This window comes from Rhinolophus sinicus, linkage group LG14, assembly GCF_036562045.2.
Source record: "Rhinolophus sinicus isolate RSC01 linkage group LG14, ASM3656204v1, whole genome shotgun sequence".
Classification (NCBI taxonomy): domain Eukaryota; kingdom Metazoa; phylum Chordata; class Mammalia; order Chiroptera; family Rhinolophidae; genus Rhinolophus; species Rhinolophus sinicus.
In genome coordinates this window covers 50,159,218-50,180,700 of record NC_133763.1, presented here as the reverse complement: position 1 = coordinate 50,180,700, position 21,483 = coordinate 50,159,218, and the positions used below count along the sequence as shown (strand labels likewise).

The window sequence follows — 21,483 nt, the reverse complement described above, 5'->3', positions numbered from 1 at the left end:
ATCTTTTGTCAGAGCTGGTCCACAGCTATTAACAGGCTAACTGTTCTGTCTGTCACTCTGGCCTCTGTAATTTTAATTGAAAACATCTCAGAATTTTCTTCTTGTCAGTATGCTTGTTACTTTTACTTAGTTTGCTTGCCGATTTGTATGTGCATGCACCTGTGCTTTGTGCCATGTTTCAGTGCTGGGAAGAGCAGGTACCTTGTTTTTTTCCAGTGGACATCAGAGCTCCCAGAAATCTCGCTGACAACAAAGATGGAGCCTGGGATTTGTCCAGTATGTGTGTGACCAGTGACATGTTGTTGAATGTGATGCTTTGTTGAACATCGTGACCTTAGTTCTTCTGGTCTTTTTAATCGTGGTTTACTTATTTGCCTTTAAGAGCTAGAAAACAGCCTAATTTTCCACAACTTTTTTTTTATTTTTTAAATCACCTGAAGTCCTCACTGTAAAGTGCTCTTGGAAAGGGATAATTTGAAAGACATTAGGTGTTTTTCTAAACCTGAGTTTGATGCCCAGCGGTGAAGTTATTGATCTTTTTAGTCTGATTTATTATCTCTGATGCCAGGTTTGTAAATTGAGGCCTAACACAATTGAATTTAACGGGACTGGGACTGCTTCTACATACCACAAGTTTCTAGGTTCTCTGCTGGATGTCCTGAAGGCAGTACCTAGGACTATGTGTGCTTCCTGCCCTTAGGGACCTCAAAAAGACCAGACAAACTGGAATAGTTAACAATAAAACGTGAATGGGGATAGATAAGAAGTGCTTTAGAATTCAGAGGGAGGGAGATACCGTATGCTAGCATTGGGGAGGCCAAGGAAAGAGTGAGAGATGGGTTTTAAATTGAGTTCTGTGGGCTGGGTGGAATCCAGATTGAGGAGAACAGCGTAGACTGAGGCAGGAGAGGAAGAGTGCCTTGAGGGAGAAGAGAAACATTTAGGAAGTCACTTATGCATTTTTAAGAAAAGGTGCAGTGATGTCAGGGGTAGAGTTTTGATGCGTAGATCAGCCAGTGAGCTTCATCTTGTTTCATGACCGTTTCTATATCCTGAACCCAGACTGTCATCTGGAAAATGTTGGTTGGAAGAATGACAGGTCAGTAAGTGGCTGGTTCAGTACGAATCTGTCTCTGTTGCTATCTAAACACGAACTCAAACACTGTTAAAAAGTCAGTAGTATGATTTTTCATATGTATAGGACACACTGAAAAGATTTTTAAAATAATTTTTTATATAAACTTGAGATTCCCTCACTGTAAGGACTCAGCATACATTAGGAATGCATTGTTTCTTCAGCTGGATGACAGTTTTGGGAAATCTGCATGTCTTTTTGAAGACCCAGCTTCACACAAATAAAGTTTTTCTTTGTCTTGACTTATTTTGCATTTCAAGGGGGTACTTTTGTGCAAGTTGGAACACGGGAACCATCACCCATGAGTGCTGTCCTCTGAACACCTGAGGCTGAGTACTGAGTTTTACATCAGCTTTTAATGAGCTGTAGCTTCGTAGGTAAGTTTCTTCTCCCAATCAGTGGGAAAGACTGCTTCACAGCCATCTCACGTCTTGCCCGTTTATTCACTGCATAGCAGCGTCATAATTGTGTTAGTGGGACTATGCTGCGAGGTTTTTACAACTTTTCCCTTCTGCAGTCTCTAGGATACAGCTCTTCTTGATACATTTGGCAGTGTGTATAGGCAATAGCAATAGCTTACCTAACGTTTGCCCTGAAACTACCTTAGGTTTTTATCATTTTTTCTTGTCAGTTCTACTCTAGATTAGTGTCTATATTAGAAGAAATAGTTTTGGCTATAACTTCAGGGAGAAATTGGAATATGCCTAAAGCTATCCAGGTTAAGCCACATTCGGTTGAATGAATTTGGTGCAGTAACTCCTTACTGCTGATCCTAATCTATGCATTTTAGCTTCGTGTGTCTGGTTTGGATCCTCCCAGATAAGAGAACAAAAGTTTCATTTAGAAGGAAGATAGGAAATGTGGGGAAACCATGAAGGGAATTTTACAATGAAAATGATCAGTGCTACTGTTATCTGTTCGGCTTCAAAAGAGTCTACGTTCTAGAAGTGAATATTGATTTGGAAATCTCTTTGTCTATTTAAGAGTGTTTTTCTGTTTACAGTGAAAACTATAGTTCTCTTTAGAATACTGATATACTGGAAGCACCCTAATGATTAGAAATCAATTCACGTCAATAAAATTTAGTGAGTACTAAACTTGGATTTTAAAATAAGAGATTTTGATTATGTGGTCTGAAACTCCAGGGTTTCAACTTTATATGTGATGGAGTAGAATGGTATTGTGTATTTTTTTATCGTCAGCTGATAGAGGAAATATTTAAGTAACTTAAAATTATTTTCAAAACAACAGAACCTTCTACCTCACCTGCCTGTCCTACTGCGAGACAGTGTAACGTCAAAGTGATGGAGTGACTATGCTGCATCGAGGGCTGTGTCACAGAATGTAAAGGTGTCAGTGCATCCCTGTACTAACTCCCCACCCCCTTTAAATCAGGGCCAGGGAATATTACCTTATGAGGTTGAATCTGGTAGTCATTAAACAGGCGAGAGAAATCATATGCAGGGTAAACTACTTGTGGTATTGATGAGGTTCTTAAGTGTTGTATGGACATCAGAGTATCCAAATCGAGACAAGAGACCAGTCTAAGGCCTGCCAGAGTATTGCTCACCTCTGAGGCGCCGCCTGAGGGAATGAGCAGGCTCTCTCCCTCTCCCATCTCTTTATTATATCACCTTCTTTGACCTAATAAAATGTCATTCTTATTAATAAGTCATGTTACTTAGTTTGGCTTTGACCTGGTGCTCCACAGGTCATCATTGTGCCGTAGGTACTTGTAATGCATCTAATACAGGAGAACTTTCTAACCGCTCTCTGATAAGAGGAGCTAAAAAGTAGATTTCTTAAAGACTTTGTGATTCTTAAAACTCTAAGCTCACTGGCCTTGCTTTTTAAGTTGCATGATTCTTAGATCCCAGAGCTGCGCCTGAGTAAATTGGTAGTGTTATTGAACTGGGGGAAGGAATTTAGTGATTTGAGCTGCGTTTGAGAGGTTTTAATTGTTAGGTTAACTTAAATTCTGCTATTGGTGACTTAGCAGCTTAAAAAGTCTACTTGGTTATCTAGCATCTGTCTGATTCTACATGGCAGTTGCTCATTAAATATTTCTTGAATGAATAAGTAATACGATGAGTTGAATATACCCAATAATTCTATTTAAAAAGTAGTGGCTTTAGTATTGTGAGATCTTTAAAAGGCTTTAGTGGTACAAAATGCAGGTTCTGTCTATCACATGAAGTTTGAACAGGCACTGTCAGTAAATAGCCATAGCGATAGTTTACCTAATGTAATATAGCAATAGAGCAATAGCTTAATATAATAACGTAATATAGCAATAGCAATAGCTTAGTATAATAACGTAATATAGCAATAGCTTACCTGCAAGAATCTGGAAATAAGAAATATCTATTCTTATGGGTAGAAAGCTAGTTCTAGTCTTGAAATTCTGCTGATAAATAGACATGTACGTACTGGGGAAATCTGGGACTTTTTCAGTATGGGGAAGAATAAAAATTTAAACTCACTGCGGGTGAAATGCCTTGTGTTTTGGGGGGAAGTACTGATTGGATGCTAACACTTCATGTTTCTTTATGTTTAGTTGGCTTTTTATGACCTTTACGTATGTTCAGGGAGAGGATGCTAAGGTCTTTTAGACAGCCGTTTTATTAAAAGAGGAAAGGTGTGGATTGCTTCTTAGTCTCTATCTTCACACTAGAAGGGGCCTAAGAATGAGCCTGTGATGCTGCCTTGTTCATCTCTCCACAGCTTAACGATGAGCAGTAAAGGAGACAGCTTAGAATAGTGGTTCTCAACCAAGGGCACTTTTCTCCCTACGAGACATTTGGCAGAGTCTGTAGACAGTTTTGGTTGTCACAACTGGGGGGAGCTGGAGGGTTGATTCAGGCATCTAGTGGGTGGAGTAGTGCTGCTAAACATGCTACAATGCGCAGGACAGCCCTTCCCGCCGCCCCCCCAACCAAGAATAATGGGGCCCAAAATATCGAGAGCTGAGATTGAGGAACCCTGGTGTAGAAGGACAAAGGCATAGTCATTGCTTTTTTTTTTTTTAAATAAATTTTATTGGGGAATATTGGGGAACAGTGTGTTTTTCCAGGGCCCATCAGCTCCAAGTTGTCCCTCAATCTAGTTGTGGAGGGCACAGCTCGCTGGCCTATGTGGGAATCGAACTGGCAACCCGAGCTTGCGTTCAGACCAACTGAGCCATCCGGCCGCCAGGCATTGCCTTCTTAAGTCAGGGATGCTTAAGGTTTTGTCCTGATATAGTTTTGATTTCCGATTTGGGGATCCTGAGAGTTTTCAGTAAAATAGACCTTATAGTTTTAGCCAAAGCCCTGATGGGAAGGATTGTTTAGAATAGTGGTTAATGACTGCTGTTCCATTATAGCAGTAACTGCTGGGGTCACTTTCTCTCTTTGTAGTTACTGAGACCAGGGGAATTGGATCACTCACTCCTCTCAAGTTACACACTGTAGGGTAACTTCTAAAAGAGAGGTATCCAAATTTTTTGTCAGTTGGGAAGTAATTTAGGTAGTAACATTGTGTGTAACTTACTAAGACAACTGGAAATTTTAGTTTCAAAATAAAACAGAAAGCAGGCAAGCCCAACTTGTAGTTTTTCTATAGCTCATCAATCAAGTTTCACTTTCTGTGTTTCTCTTACAGCTCTTCAGTTTCATGAGCTCAGGAAATTCTGTGCTTAAACTTAGTTTCTTCAAACTGATGGTGGAGAGGGTGAATTGAAGTTATCAATCCTTGTTCTAATACTAATTCTTCATGTGACTGGTGCCACGTCATCGGACCGTCTCAGTTTGCCTTTGTATATCTCACTGTAAAATGACACTCAGGAGCCCTTATTGGAAGCTTGAATGAGCACTCAGAGAAATGGAACTCTGTCGTCTTTGATTGAAACGTAGTGTAGGAATGAGCAATCTTTGTAGAGAAATAGGGCCTTAGGACCTAGTAGAAACATTTTAGATCGTTCTTATAGTTTCACATACAGAAGTTTAGGTTAGATTCTGAAAGCTTTTAAACTCTTGTTAGCAGTTCAAAGTTCCTTAGAGGTGTCCAGATGAGTGTGTATCAAATAAAAGTTAGTTAGTTGGCTCTCGTGATTTTAAACTGGGCACACTTTTCTTGTCTGTTAAATAGATTGTCCAGCCCCTTTTCCCAAAATAGGCAGTATGTTTTGTTTCCCTTGAAAATTTGTTAAGATGGGTAATCTCTCTCCTTGATGATTTCAACAAATGTCACGAGGAAGTTCTTCCTAGACGAGGTTATCTTCATCTCCTTGCCTCTGATGTGCAGATTTGAATAAACCTAGAGAACCACCTTCCAGTAAAAGTTTCATTATGTTTACTTTTACCATGCTTAGAATTTACATTCTCAAAAGAAAGAAAAAATCCTATGGTTACATGCCCTTTTCTGCCTTTTTCAGAGTCAATACTCAAGTTGTCCGTAACAGAACGATGTCTGTATTGTTGTAGATGTTGGCACCAGGCATAAACTTAAACAGCTCCCCGAGTAGATTGCTCTAAGGGTATTTGCAGCTTAAATACCATGAGAGGCAAACCACCAGAATGGTGAACAGTTCTTGGTAAAATTACAAATAAAGTGCAGTTTTCTCTCACTTTATTCAGTAGTTGTTTTTCTGAGCATTTAGTGCCTCTTAAAATTATACAGAAAGACTTGGTATTTATATGTAGAATGGAGCTAGGTCCTAGGCTTTGACAATTTTGAAGATTTTTTTTATCTACTTAACTGTCCGTGTGAAGTTTGAGAATAGAGACATTTCTTTGTGCTGGAGTTTCCTATGCTTTCCTGGCTTCTGCACTCTGAAAACGAAAACACTTCAATAGATGTCCAAAATGTCCCCTAGATGATTGTATTGTCCTCATTGAGAACGCCTGCTAGTCAGACAGGAAAACGTTTTCCCGTTTTATTATTCACCCTTCTTTCCTCTTGCTTGTTATTCACTACGTTCGTGCAGTACTTTTCACGTATTTTGAGATGCACTCTTTGTCCTTTAGATTTGCTTTTCTTTTCCTTTAAAGTTCTCCTATGCCTTTAAATTTCCCATTTCCTCATCACTCTTATTGCTACTTCTTTTCCAGTCAGTCTTTAGAACAGTGCCAGGTACATTCAATACGTATTTGTTGAATGAAGGAATTGTAATTGTAGGCTTTTTCTTCTTGCCACTTTCTGCTTTTATACATGTTGAAAATCATGGGCAGACTAGTGTTCATAAAACAAAGCACAGACCTGTAGGTTAATGAGTAAAAAAGAAAGGTTGGCTCCCAGAAATGGTCTGCTGGACCGCTTACCATTAGTGGCACGCAGAGTTGGAGCCTCTTGCTTTTGAAGATGACTTTGTTTCTCTATCTGACAGCTATAAATGGCGGAGCTTCCCATAGTCACCTGCCTTCCAGATGAACAGCTGATGGGCTTTTTAAGCAAAGTTATTTCAGTCATCATTTGTAACTGAATTTGTTGAATGGAATTTAACTGCTGCTTGTACTTTAAGTGGTAGTCTGAAGTACTTTATTCTCAGATTTAGTAAGCTGTTGGTTCCTTGATTGTAATTTACAGTGCCAGTTACTAGGTTCTGATCTTGTAATATAGTCACTGCGAATGTTTAGAGGCATTAATGTACCTACTTAAAGACAAGTTAGGTTGAGGAAGGGAAATTTTGTACCTTGAGCTTGTTGGTTTGAAAAACTCTATTTTGATTGCTGATGTAGTGTGAAAACTATACGGCACATTTACTTTTTGTTTAATAACATGTAAAAGGAAAATTAAGCAAGTTAGCTTTCACTGCTAGTCTTAATTTGCATGTTTTACATTAAAAAATGGTTGAAAATAATATTAAGTGAAAATCATGTAAGTGTTTAATTCCCTAAATTTTTCAATCTTATTTTACTCATCACTAAAATTATTGGTTCATTATTCTGTGCCAAGTGTAGTTTGCTGTTTCGATGAGGGAGACTAGTTTTAATGTTACATTAGCGTTCTGTTGTAACATACAGTCAACATTAGATGAGGAGATTCAGAGTTCCCAAGGTGTTTAATCAGGTTAGCAGTGTAACATAGGTCTGTGTCACCCTCCAACACTAATTCTATAAAGGGTATGTATGTCTGTTTCTATTCCTGAATGTAATCGAGTCTGAGTCTGGATATTTCTTTGGGGACACACATACACTCTGTGAAGTATAGCAGTTGGAAATCTGTTTGATAATAACATTAACGTAATAGGCACTAGATCATGCAGTAATAGCAATAGTCTATTTGCATTCATTCAATAATTTTGCTGGTGCCTACTCTTTTCAAGGAACCGTTCTAGTACTCCGGCTATGTGCAGGAAGAAGTAAAGAAATTCATAAAATGAGTAGTGAAATTAGGATTTAAATATTTTCTCCTTTTCACTTTCTGTTTAAACATTACGATGATGTAGCTATCTCAAGATGAGAGTGAATGTCTTTTTGCCCATTTGGGGTCTGAGCTATGTTTAAAAATGGTAGGAAAGGGCTTTCAGAATAAACTGGCTGCAAGCTGTAGATCTAATAGCCCTCATTTCACAGCTGTTACCAGCCTTTTCTATAGTGGTTTTATTGATTTTATTAATTATATATAAATGGTACTATAGCACTGTGGGGGGAAAATGTTTTATTTTAATCTAAACAAATTATTGACTCTTTCAAGGGCCTTAGTTTTCCTTTTCTGTACAATGAAACTTTCCTTTTCTGTAAAATGAAACATTCATGTTTATTACTATCTATGGTTTAGTGATTTGAGCTTTGGGGTATTTTTGGATTTTGCGTAAGAGAATTTTGTTCTATAGTTTTTTCACAGAAAATCATGTGCTATCCCCTGAATTATCCTTATTGGGATTTAAATTTTCCTTCTGAAGTGACTCTCCTTCATGAGTACAGACTCTATTATTTTATAATGAACAGTCTTGAAAATGTTAGGATTGGGCACATCATAAAGCAAAGCAATACCAAGATTTTCATTTGTTAAAGGAAGCAAAGCAATACATTCTTAATGCTGGTAATGTTGATTGAATAAATTCAAATCTCATTTTTTTTTTGAAGACTTGGGATTCAGTGACAGAGAACTTTGGCCTGGGATAATTTCCTTTTCAGAACTATTCTATAAATATCTCTCTGTTCCTTTTATTCTTAAAGTTCTATTCAGTTAACTCATTCTTTTCTTACTTTGTAATGGTCAGTGGCTACTTTCATTGGCCCAGTTTGTACGCGAGATCTTTCCTGACCTGAATGTTCCTGAAGTAAATGAGATCATACTTGTAACGTTTTCTTATCTCACTGATAGAAAGTCTATGCTAGAATTCCAAGTATTATTTGTATTTTGATGAAAAGGTCTGTATCAGAGGTTCTGGGATTGCTCTGTGGGCACATGGGAGAAAGGACAGCACTAAATTATTTTGTTTAAAAATTAGTTATTTAATTTAATCTCATCTAAAGGTCTGTTCTTTATTCCTATCTTTTTGGTGTAAACTGATACTTTTAAAGTGAAATGACAGTGATACTGGGTGGTGATTAAAAAAAAATGTTTTTGCTTGTCAAAATAAAGAAGTTGACAGTCCTGTGTGGGTTCCTAATTTTTAAATTTTAAAATAAAACTGCTTTGTGGAAACTCAAAAGTCTGGAAATCAGTAGTCTAAATCAGTGTTTCTCAAACCGTGTGCCTGGAGTTCAGAATCTTGGTAAAATGCTGCACACGGAATCTTCCTGCCTCCATCCCTCTACTTCCCCTGCACAGAAGAGCATATTAATGGTTCTGAAAATCATTCAGTAAAGCAACGTGCTCAGTACTATTGTTTAATCCAACCTTTCCCAGATTTATTTTGTTTTGCTTTCTTAACAGACCACTGATTAATACCTTCTTATGGAGCATGGTTTTGAGAAGGGCTCCACATTCTGTTCAGAGGAATTTATTAGAATCTACACTTTGTTGCAAACTTCCTATGTTCCAGGCACTATTTCATTGATGAAATGACTTGCAGGATGGACCTCACGCAGCTGGTTTGTTGCTCATTGTTTCCAGTCCCGTTTTGTTTGTCTTCAGGTTTATTGCTATTAACCACTCGGGCTGTTGGGAAGCATTGCTCAGTCCCTATTTTGAGGCTAATACTGAAGATTAGGATATTCAGAGGTTTGTTTTAGGCTCCTTTATTTCCCTAAGTGTGATTTTATTAAAACATGCGCATTGGACATGATTTCAGTGCCTTTTGATCCCAGGTTATTTTCCCCATCAAGAATGCTTTTCTTTCAACAGTGCTTGGAATGTAGAGCTTAGAATATATTTGCTGAGTACATGAATGTTGTCAGTTTGTGTAAGAAGATTCTATCAGCCGAAACTGAATGTAAGATGAAATTTTCCTCCAAGCTTGGGTGGTATATCTGAGAGTGTTACAGAATTTGGACGGCTGAAAGTTTTTCTTAAAGGTGTCATTGAGCCAAAAATGCTAGCTATAAAAGACCAGTCTTAAGGTGCGAAGTGTAAACCACTAGAAGCATGGCTCGGTGGAAACCACAAGCCTGTCATTCCTGTAAACTAGAAGCGGAGGCCCCTGGGGGCCTGTGGCGCCTGCCTGTTGTCTTGTGTCTTCTGGATAATGGTGGAAATAGCCTCGTGGAAGTTAATCTAGAGTTCGACAGACACAGTGTGAGCTGTCTTTTGTCAGCTGGTCCATAGCTGTTAACAGACTAACTCTTCTGCCTCTCTCTCACGCTCCGGCCTCTGTCATTTAATTTAGAACATCTCAGAAGTTTTTTCACGTCAAGCGCTGATGGCAAGCATTTTGACTCATTTACTATTTTGTGTCAACCTGTGTCACTGGGTTGTTCCCCTTCTTGCTGCCTTTAGTGGGAGCCAGCAAAGAACACTGTGACGAAATCTTTCCTGACTACGTGGTGTTGTGTGAGGTCAACTTTTTCTCTGATAATTCTTGTAGTTTAGTCTGTTTTTTTTCTTAGAAAATTTGGCTGCCTGTCCATCTGATCAAGCTTATATCAAGTAACGCTTTGTCCTGTGACCTGATTTTCTGACTTGCTACACAATGAGCTAAAGAAGGTTGGTTGATTCTATGCTCCTGTTTGGACTCCCTGATAATGTCGATGTCCAGTCATGGCCTGGAATGAAGGAACAAAATGATGAAGATTGTGAATGTTACTATTCTAAGGGAGGGAGACCATAAATATCAAGGCAGTTTTATCGGCCTGGAACTGAATCACAGCTCTTCAAACAGCAATAGGTATCTTTGTGGCCTGATGTTTTCTTTATTTGTAAACTGGCTTTATTCCTGATTAACAGGCAGGGGAACAACTCATAGCGTAAGATTTCTTGAGTTCAGAGAACTAATTCAAAATGCTTAAAATGGACATTTTTCCTTCTATGGGGGTGGGCCGCATGAATGAGCGTGATTTTGTTTTCCTGGAGGAGAGTGGGGGAGACAAATAAATAAGGACAGCGTTTGTGTTCTAGTTTTACTGATGAAGAAACAATTCTTCCCAAAGATCATGATAGTAGTGGTGGAACTGGGAACAGAACTCATAGTTCTGTTGTCTTTGTTTTGGGGTTCACTTGATGCTTTTGAAAAGGGAGGAAGTGGAACCTGGCTTGAAAAGGGATAATTATATGGTTTTATGGGAAAAGGCTCTAGAAAAAAGCAGGGTCTCTGGCCTAGAGATGTGAGTTGGCATGATGTTCAGGGTGTGGCGGCTTCTGGCCTAGGAGCTGTGATGCGTTTCAGTCTGTGTTCCTCAGCCATCTGACGAAGAGTTCCTGAACAGGTTTTTGCCATGTGATACGCAGAGGATACGAGTAAGAGAATATGACTAACAATATTGTGATCTTAGATTTCTGACTGTCAGAAGACATAGAAAAAAAGACTTGTTTTTGATAAAATAAAAATCACTTAAGACACTGATAGTGAACAGGTAGAAAAACAATGCTGTGGAATTAGGAAGTAGTCTCGTATTTTATATACTGAATAAATATTGGGTACAACTTTGCATAAAGTTCAATGGTATATAAATTTCACAGTGGGACTTAATATAAATAGGTCCTGGTTTATAGCTCATGGTCCCGCCAGAATCTCACATTTTGTGATAATTGATCTCTTGGAGTATAAGACAGAGATGACTGCATTAAAACCATGTGGGGGCTAAAAAAAAAATAGTTTTCCTCCCACCTTCTAAATTCATCTAGGTGGGGAAATAATCGAATTAACACAGATTAACAGGAGAAAATCTAATTTTTAATACATATCCATGGCGAATTCACATAAGCATGAAAATTCCAAAGACAGGCAAAATTGGGTATATGTGTCATTTTGGACAAAGGAGAAAAGGAAGGAACAGGATCTTAGATTTCAAAAGAGAGAATGGGTGATTTACAGCTAATTGAGAAAGAGCTGGACATACCTGGCAGGTACATTTTTGCTAGGCAACCCAGAGACAGTGAGACATGGGGCAATCTAGCAAACAGGCCTCTGCGTGGCCGCTTCCCATCCACCTACTTAATTCAAATTAGGCTGAGGTGAGTATGTCTTTCCTGAAGCGAGTTTTTCTGTCTGAATCTATTGGGTGGGGAAGTGGTGTATGTGTCAACGTTCTATTATAGTCTTTTGTTTCTTAATAACCTGCTCAGTATCCCCAAAAGGCAAATCTTCCGGTCCCCTTAACCACCGGTTTCCATTCTTCCCCATATTCCAAGTGTTTTGCGTCCTCTTGGGCTGCTGTGCTCAGTGGGTAAGCGGCAGGGCTAAACTTTCCTTAGGGAGTTGTTCCTGATTCAGACTATTAATGGTGAAAACTACTGCTCCTTGTGGGTATTTTTAGATGAAACAGGCCCTGGAACATCTGAAGCAGTTCTTTCAAGTATACCTGCTAGAGTCGCTTTATACCGGGCCCTGGGGGAAAGCAGCTTAGTTTGTTGGAAACGATTGATTCTGGCTGGATAAGTAACTTAGGTTTGTTATACGCCTTTTTTATACATGGGACGCTAGAAGTGACTTGATGAAATGTTTTTGATAAGACCTTGCTGCTGTGGGGGCTGTATACATTGGCAATATTTTTTGGGGGGTGGTGTGAAGACTTGATGTATTAATATTTCAGCAGAGGAGAGATTTTCATAGTGCCAGATATACGATGGGTGTTTAATTCATTATTATCTTTGGTTTGCCCTTCTCTCTCCCCCCAACACAAACCTCTTATGGTTAAAATTCAAAACTCTGTATTGGGATTGTACTAAGGCCCCGGCCTGGGTGTGGAAGGAGAGTAGAAGCAGAGAGAGGCTGTTCGCTGCCTGTTTTCACCCTGTTACAAATTCTCCTTCATTCATGGACATCCCCCCAAATTGGAGTTTAAAAAATTAGGAAAAATTAAAATACAGAGTTAGCCATCTTCAGAAGTGACCCAAGTTCCAAAACACTTAAAATCCAATCTGGTTGGAATCTCAGTGTAGGGCAGGACTCAATTGTGATTGTAATTCCGAAAAAACAGCCTAGTAATAGTAGTCTATTCTATCGGGAGAAAGAATGTGTCTGTTAGAAGGTGTGCCAGTCGTTGGTCAGAAGTGTAAGAATACAAAAGAAAGTCAGAGGCAAACATAAACTGCTGTTCCTGGTGCCCGCCCCGGGGGAGAGGAGTCCCAGGTCTGGTTGGCGCTCATACTGAGGAAGGATCTATTGGGCTCGCCGAGCGTGCCGACACGAGCCGCATACCCACGTCTCGTATTGCTCTGATTCTCTGCTTGTTTAGCAAGGGGTTATCATCTGGAGTAACTGTAGCAGCCGTCTTTATTAAATGTCTTCTGTGTAACGTGCCAGTCACCGAGTTAGGTGTTTTACAAGCACCTTAACCTTTACAATACTGCAGTGAAGCAGGCGTCTCCATTTTACAGATGAGGAAACTGAGTCTCGAAAAGTGATGTGACTTCTTCCCAAGACTTCAAGTCGAATAAGTGAAGTCCTGAGATTGGAATTTAGGTCTGTAACCCCAAAACTCTTTCCTCTGTTTTCAGGTAGATTAGCTGATTGAGAAACACTGCTGAATATGAATAGTAAAAGTAAACGGGCCGCTTAGTAGCTCTTTTTCATTGTAATTAAGTAAATTGGCCTTCTGGGCTTTTTCTGTGTATGGCCTCTGAACTTGCTTTTATATGAATCTGTGAATCTTCCTCTAAGAGACAGGTCTTTTCTTGGTCTGCTAAATTAGATTTCTGAGCTTGTAAGATGAAAGGTTTCAGACCCACGGTTGTAAGGGGGCTGAGTGGCTGCTGAATTTCCCAAGGCCTCAACTCATTTGGCTTTGCCATAAACTTTTTCATTCAGTCTACAGCAAATTATAGTTCCTGTTCCTTTCTCTAAAAGCATAGTTATTTTCAATCAATGAAAAGACTGTATTTCCCAGATTTATTTTAATCGGTGGTTAAAATATGCTTTTTTAAACTATGATAAGGAGGTTTCTAAAATGTGTTTTTTCTTATCAGCCAAAAGCTTGATAGTATTTACTTAAAAGACTTATGGTACTGAAAGGGAGCAGACTTTGCCACCTCAAAATTTGCCACTTTGGGATGTTGATTATTTTAGGTTGGTTAATTGTAAGAAACAGCAGACCCGGGAGAAGCTGAAAACCTAGTAGAAGTACCTTTTGTAAAAGGACATTTACATTTGTAAGGGAAATCTCCATTTGTAAAGGTGTTTCCTTCACAGTGGAGAAGGCTTGGACTTAAATCTGCATAACAGTGTAACCCTTGTTTGCTGTTTTTCCCAGTAACTTCCCTTGGCTGACTCTACCGCCAACGCTGTCTTTGGGCTTTAGCTGTGAGGGCAGTATTTAAGGTGTTGGCCTCCGTCATTTGGGGGAGTTACCCAGTGTTCCCGGGTGTCCCTCATGTTTACAGGAGGTATGCGTGTGATTCAGCTTTGTGTCTCCCCTGCTCGTCTGTCTTGGGTTCATTTATTTGTCCAGCCAGAAGAACCTTGAAGAGTACAGGATAATTTTTCCTCCCCGACAGCACTGAAGCAGATTTAATAGAATTGTTTGGTTATTTGAATTAATATTTCTATAGAATAACAGTGAATGTTAAGTTTTTTCCTTACAGAGATTATTTTTTAATGGGGCGAGTTAGGTGATATGCAAGTAGATGAATAAGATAATTTTGCATAAAAATACTTGATACGACATTTTATTTATTTTGCGGACCCCTCTAAGAAAAATTCATTTGTTGTGAACCCTGAGAAGGAATTTATCTGCTAAGATGGACTCCCATGGTCAATCGAGGGCCCAAGTTTTATAAATAAGAGTCCAGTGGCCATTTATTGTCAGGGCTACTCACGTACTCTGTACCAGGAAGAACCTCAGACTGAACTCAGCTTCTCGCACCCGCCTGCTTGTTTAGGCGTCTGAGTCAACTGAGAAACCTGGCTTTGTCTTCCTACCAACAGATTGAGACCTGCTCTCCTCAGTCAGAACTGTCTGATTAGGGTGCCTCATTTACATAAGGGACCTACTGGAGATCCTGGGCAGGACCGTTTGCACCTCCCCTTTAACTCCTTGGAACAAAACTTGAGTTGCTCCCTGAATCTGTGCCTTCCTGGCTGTGGCTCCTTTTTGCTCAAATGTTTTTTATTCTTTATTACAGTCTAAAATTAATTTTGATTTACAATTTTTTCAGATTTTTTTATTCCCATCCCCTCATCCATAACCTTTGGTAACCGTCAGCTTGTTCTCTATATGAATCTGTTTCTGTTTTGTTTTTTGGTTTTTTTAAGATTCCACATGTAAGATCATATGGTATTTGTCTTTTCCTGACTTGACTTCGCTTAGCATAGTACCCTCCAGGTCCACCCATGTTGTTGCAAATGGTAAGATTTCCTTCTGTTTTATGGCCGAGTAATATTCCATTGTGTGTGTACACACACCACTTTGTCATTCATCTGTTGATGGACTTCTAGGTTGCTTCCATATCTTGGCTATTACTAGTAATAGTGCAGTGAACATAGGGGTGCGTGTATCTTTTCAAATTATTTTGTTTTCTTCCAATAAATACCCGGAAGTGAAGTTGGCTGGATTGAATGGCAGCTTTCATTTTCTGAGGAATCTCCATGCTGTTTTCTATTAGTGGCTGCACTGATTTACAATCCTGCCAACTGTACAAGGGTTCCTTTTTTCCTGCATCCTTGCCAGCATTTATTTGTCGATTTTTTTTTTTTTTATGATAGCCACTCTGACAGGTGTGAAGTGACATCTCACTGTGGTTTTAATTTGCATTTCCCTGGTGACTAGTGATATTGAGCATCTTTTCATATACCTGTTGGCCATTTCTGTGTCCTCTTGGGAGAAATGTTTATTCAGGTCCTCTGCCTTTTTTTTAATTGTGTGTTTTTTTGGTGTTAAATTGTATGAGCTCTTTATATATTTTGGATATTAACCTCTTATTGGATATATCATTTTTTAATATCTTCTCCCATTCAGTAGGTTGTCTTTTTCATTTTATTGGTTTTCTTACTGTGAAAAACCTTTTTAGTTTGTAGTCCCTTTTCTTTATTTCCTTTTTTATTTCCCTTGCTGGAGGAGATATGTATCCAAAAAGATACTGCTAAGGGCAGTGTCAAAGAGTTTCCTGCCTATGTTTTCTTCTAGGAGTTTTATAGTTTCAGGTCTAACATTTAAGTCTAATCCATTTTGAGTTTATTTTTGTATGTGGTTTAAGAAAATGATCCAATTTCCTTTTTTTTTTGCATGTATATGTAGTTTTGTCAACACTACTTATTAAAGAGACTGTCTTTACCCCTTTATGTATCTTTGCCTCATTTGTCATATATTAATTGACCATATCAGTGAGGATTTATTTCTGAGCTCTCTATTCTATTCCATTGGGTGTGTGTGTGTGTGTGTGTGTGTGTGTGTGTGTGTGTGTGTGTATGCTTTTATGGCATACCATACCATTCTGGTTATTGTAGCTTTGTAGTATAGTTTGATATCAGGGAGCGTGATACCTCTACTTTGTTCTTTTTGAAGATTTCTTTGGCTAACTGGGGTCTTATACTCCCTTTATTTGGAATCATCGGTAATCAAAAAATAGATTAGAAACATTATAATAAAACTTCATTGTAAAATCCTAGTCTCCAAATTGATTTATGCTGTGATTCAGTTTATGTCTCCTATATGTACATAGTAAAAAAAATAGCAGTTTCTGTACCCATCAGTATCATATAATATTTTACTGCTCTGATATCTCTAGTGGAGCTTTTTCATTAGATATGAAGAGAAAATTAGTGAATTCATTCCAGTTTGAAAAAAAACCCAAATTAAAGGGGAAAAAAATCTTTGACATTATCCCTTTCAACTCTCAGTGGTACCACTTAAGAATTGGGAACCTTATTCTGCAAACAGCTTATGGAATTTATTTGCCAGAATATAAAAGAAAAAAACTGTTCCAGGAGTGAGCAAGCACATACAACATTTCACAGCATCAGCTTGTGTACTGCATGTTATTCTGAAACTACATACTCAGCTTTCTAATGAAAGACTTTTATTTCTTCTTTCTTTTGTAGGAATATATTTGTCCCAGATGTGAATCAGGCTTTATTGAAGAAGTGACAGATGATTCCAGGTATTGTACAAGCTCATGGTTAAATCAGGCATTGTTACCAAAATTATTCTCTCTCAGCGTTGACTGAATAGAAAGGAATTTGTTTTATGACTTATCCTGTCTGCTGAGAGCAAGACTGGTGCGGTGGGGAGTGGCGGAGGGAAGGGGAAGAAAAATGGGAAAATTTGGCAAGTGATGTGAAAATGGGTATGATGGGATGTAGTTTTTGGTTGTGTGTGACATTCCTTGGAAACCACACATCAGAGGATTCGTAAGTCTGGTAAGTGTTCATTTGTTTTCTGAGACTTCAGGATTGGTTCTTCTAGATTACTGGTTGGTTTTTAATGACCACTGTTGCTTGGAGGTAAACTGCTGTTACACCTCCTTGGTGGGTTGGGGAGCCACTTCTGACGAAAATATCTGACACAATAAACTGGCTGTTTTCTAGCCAGGGAAACTGAGTAATTATTCTGCTTTGAGGAAGCCTTGGGTCCTTGTTCTTATTAGGGTTATCATGGTCAAACATATGCCATCTTGCTACTGTGATATTAATATTTGGGTTTGTAATGCTTCAAATTGGCTCTCACTGGTCTTAAAACTTATAAAAAGGGGAAATACTTCTGAAAGTGACCGTATTATACATTATTGGTTAATATGAAGAAAACTAAACATTTAATAAAAAGTAGAATTGCATTGATAAGCTGGCTTATTTTGGCTGAACACAGTGACACGTTTGTTCTTTTGTGCCTGTGTGGTTATACATTAGTTGGACAGTTGCAGAAGTACTGACTGGATGAAAAGAATCTGTAATCTGAAACTTCTTTTAATCTTGATTTGGGGGAGTTTAATGGCAGTAAATAATTCCTTTACTGTTGCTGTTGGCAGAATTTAAAGTTGAAGGTCCCTTCCACAACCAGGAAAAACTACACATTTTACAGTATGTACTATTAGTTTAATTTTATTAATGATTGGTGATTATATATAAATGAGTTGGAGCTTCTGAGGCAGCATATGGCATGGGAACTAGCTTGGTATACGCACTAATAATCTTGGTTTTAAATAACACGGTACCAACTCTAAACCTGTAAGATTAGCATGATAGCAAAATTTGCAATTTTGTGTGGATGGCATGCTAATTTGGCTCTGCATGTGTTAAATAAAGAGCATATTGGTTGTTGGGGGTAATTAATGGACTTTGTTTTTCCTTCTAAATTTTATAATGGTAATATTGGTTTCTTTAGGCCTATATATGAACTGTGGTTATAAATGAGATTGTGGATAGCTGCAGGATGAGTCTTTTCTAGCAGAGAACTATGAATTCTGTGGACTCTGCTTCTACTTGAATTAGCAGTTCTCTTATTTGTGTCTTTGTAGGTCAGAGGTTGTACTGTACAGGTATGATTGGTAGCAAATACTCACATGCAAAGATTATGTCTTTATGTCTTTTGAAAGACTAGTATTTTAAATAGTTGAAGAAATCTTTTTCTTAGTGTCTCAGAGGCAGCATGGTATTTCCTTCTGCCAAGTTAATAAACATTTGCTGATTTGAATGCTTAACAATTACAGTGGTGAATAGTGGATGGTAAAAATTAATAAGAGGAAGTCCTTGCATGTAAATATTTCATAACGGGCCCGGTGTGCTACTAGACATACATACAGAGAGGCACCTTATAACTTTTCTTAAGCTTTGTAACATTTCTCAGAACAATGTGGTTGTTTTTGTTATCCCTTCTCTATGATCAGCCCTATCACTCATAAGATACAAAGGAATTTTAAGGAAAGGAAATGCTGAGGGATTTTCATGGGGTGCAGAACCCCAAAAGATAGTTGATAGCTTTAATTATAAGGATATTTGAATCCCTGAAATTATGTAGGAAAAGCAGTTAACGGCCCTGCGAGTCTTTCTAGGCTTGAGCAATAAAATGGATACACAGACACTCAACTTTAGTTTTTTTAAAGGTGTGTGGTAGCTTAGTATTTATTTGGCATGGATTGTACTTTTGGGCTTGTTCTACATTTGAAGTATTTTTTACAAAAGCATTTTTAACTTCCGAAGCGAATATGGATGTTAAATGGTTTCTAATCAGAATAAGGCCTGAGAATGATTACACGGAGAATGGCATTAGCTTTGCTTTTTCCCTTGTGGTTCTAAACTAACCAGAGTATGTTTCTTAATGAGCTCAGCACAGTGCCTGGACTGGGGTTGTAATTCTGAAAGTGAAAGCTGTTTGTCGTAGTGTGTGGACTTTGTGTCACACACAAAGTTTGTGCACTTACGTGTGTCTCTTGAAGTAAAAGTGATATCTTGCAGTTTTTGTGATTCTTTCCATTCCCCTTTCCCCAAAGAATTCCCCAGATCTTTGCAAATTTCATGGAGACAATGGGATCTAACATTTCTTTGGGAATAGGTAGTTATTTTATTGTTTACACATGTGGTATTAATTTAACAACTTTTATTTTCAAGGTGCCAATATAGAACATGGCCAATACAGAATATAGAATAGAGTTTTCAAAAGTGATGAGTGATCTATATAGTGTCTGACACATAATAAACACTCTACATATATTTGTGGTATTAATAGTCTTTACCCTCTGAATTTATATTTATGAAAGGAGGGAAAGGGGTAGAAATGGATGAGAAAAATTCTAGGTATTTATAATACAAGGTAAAGTTCAGAATCAAAGGGTGTGGAGGGGTCTCATTTGGTTGGTGAGCTCAGCAAAGACTTCATGAAGGGAGTAGGATTTGAGAAGGGCTCGGAGGGATGTATAGAACAAAGAATGGGATAAACTATCAAGAAAAAGCAATGAGCCCTTTTATAAAGTGCTGAATATAGTACCAGTCCCCTCACAATACCACGTTTAACTATTCCCAAGAAATATTAACTATTGTAGTCTTAAATATGTTTATCTGGTAGTTGAATGGTTTTTTTAGTGAAACATTATTTGGAGAATCTTGTTTTGTTACTTGGCCTCTTTGAGAATAAATGTTTTGTTTTTCTTCTTTTGCTAAGTCAAATTTGAATTGTATTGCTGGTTATGGGTCCTTCCTTCTGGGGTGCCCTCTCTCCCCAATATTTCACTTGATTTTTCCTTTGTGTTGTAGTTTGTTATAATATTTTTCATAGATTAGTCCACATGCCAGTTCTTCATAATTTCCTTTGTAGGTGTCATGTTGGGATGAGTTCTTTTCCCTTCTTGGGTTTTGTGCTCATTGTACCATTCTATATTTAGGCTTCTGGGAGGGAGGCTTGCTCCTGGGAATAGAATCACTACTCATTCCTTTTTCTCTTTAGTTTTTTAGGTGGTGGCGGAGGCCGGATGGACAATAGCACATCAACACATTTTGCAGAGGTAAGTTTTCCTTTGGCTGTAGGAATGCTTTAGTGAGTGGGTGGATGTGAAAATCATGACATATTTTTCCCTTCCCAGTGCAACAAAACAACAGAATGGATAAGGAAAATGTGGGAAAGAGTAGCCCTTAGAAAGATTTGTGTTTTTAGGAGCTGGGGCGTTGGCATAACACTTTTGGTAAACCCTCGATTAGGAGAGAGTAATAGCTTCTGGCTGTGCTGTTTTAAATGTGGTGGTGTTTTCAATTCTGTTTTCTGATTCTTTATTGTGTATATGTTGTGAAAATAAAAAGCTTGTGTTGTTTTTTAAATAGCAGTCTTGCAGATTCTGCTTTAGTGGTATGATAGCCAAGGAAAAGACAGGCCAGGAGAAGTTGTTCTAGAAGTCACAGTAAGGCACAGTCTTCAACTTTACCCAGAGGTACTGGTTTCTAGAGATCACCTCTAATGAGCATGGCAGTTTAGTATAATTGGGATTAGGGGGCCAGATTAAGGATAAGATATTCACTTGTCTTCTAGATCTCAAGATGGGACCTATAATTAATTTCCAATTCTTTATATAATGCATCATCTATATTTGGGGTGGGGGTGTCTTAACTGTGATTTTAAAATAAAGTGTTAGTGTGCATCTTTGAATACCATTTTAGACTAAATTCAGAGTAATTTTCTTTTTTCACTTTATTTATTGACTTAAAGTTTGCTTTTTTTTTTGACCATTTTTAACTGTACAATTTAGTGGCATTATGTACTCTTTGCTTTTAATCATTTAGAGACTAGTCTTCCAGCTCAGCCTACAAAAAACACTGGTTTGCTTTGCTGCTATTGTCACAGAATTTACTTGGTTCTAGAAAGCTAAGAGATGCTAAAGGAGAAAAAAGTTAAATCGCATAATCAATTTCTTTTTGTTTCATTATATTATTAGCCTCTTCCGGAGGTAGCTCAAATGCCTTAAGCTAGCAAAATTTTGATATTTATTTGTGGGTAAATTAAAAGTGTTTTAGCATTATATTTGAAAAGTGGTATTCAATTAAGGAGCCCTTAACACCCTAAGCCTCTCTTCCTTCTGAAAATTATCTTAAGCCCTATAGCCCCTCAGATTTGTATGTTCTTAGATTTATGGTCAAGAAAATTGAAATCTTTGGGAACTAGTCCTATTTTATTAAGAGCCTTTTCTTTTACGTACTTAATAGCCAGTATTAAGTTTTTGGGTTAACTCTGAACTGCCTTGGTACATGGGTGGATAAAAGTGACTCCAGACAGATCATGTCTTTGAACTCCCATTTTCATTTCCTCATTTTGATGGATTGAAAACATTTAAAATTGATTCTGCTTGCGAGGCCTAGAAGTCTTTCTGATTTTAGTATGTTTGTTTCCCCTTGTGTGTGCTATTCCTGA

The 21,483-nt window shown here is 38.1% G+C and overlaps 1 protein-coding gene across 3 annotated transcripts in view; it reads left to right on the top strand.

Annotated features, from left to right (window-relative positions):
- RNF115 (ring finger protein 115) overlaps positions 1–21,483 on the top strand; it is a 55,201-nt gene that overhangs the window by 2,079 nt on the left and 31,639 nt on the right. The window contains exons 2-5 of one of the 3 annotated variants that reach the window (XM_074318755.1): positions 1,396–1,512; positions 16,698–16,756; positions 17,621–17,672; positions 20,032–20,089. In XM_074318755.1, the coding sequence (XP_074174856.1) occupies positions 16,747–16,756; positions 17,621–17,672; positions 20,032–20,089 (120 nt within the window). In that variant the 5' untranslated portion in view covers positions 1,396–1,512; positions 16,698–16,746. The remainder of the gene's footprint in view (positions 1–1,395; positions 1,513–16,697; positions 16,757–17,620; positions 17,673–20,031; positions 20,090–21,483) is intronic. The other 2 variants (XM_074318754.1, XM_019739910.2) reach the window with 2 other exon arrangements.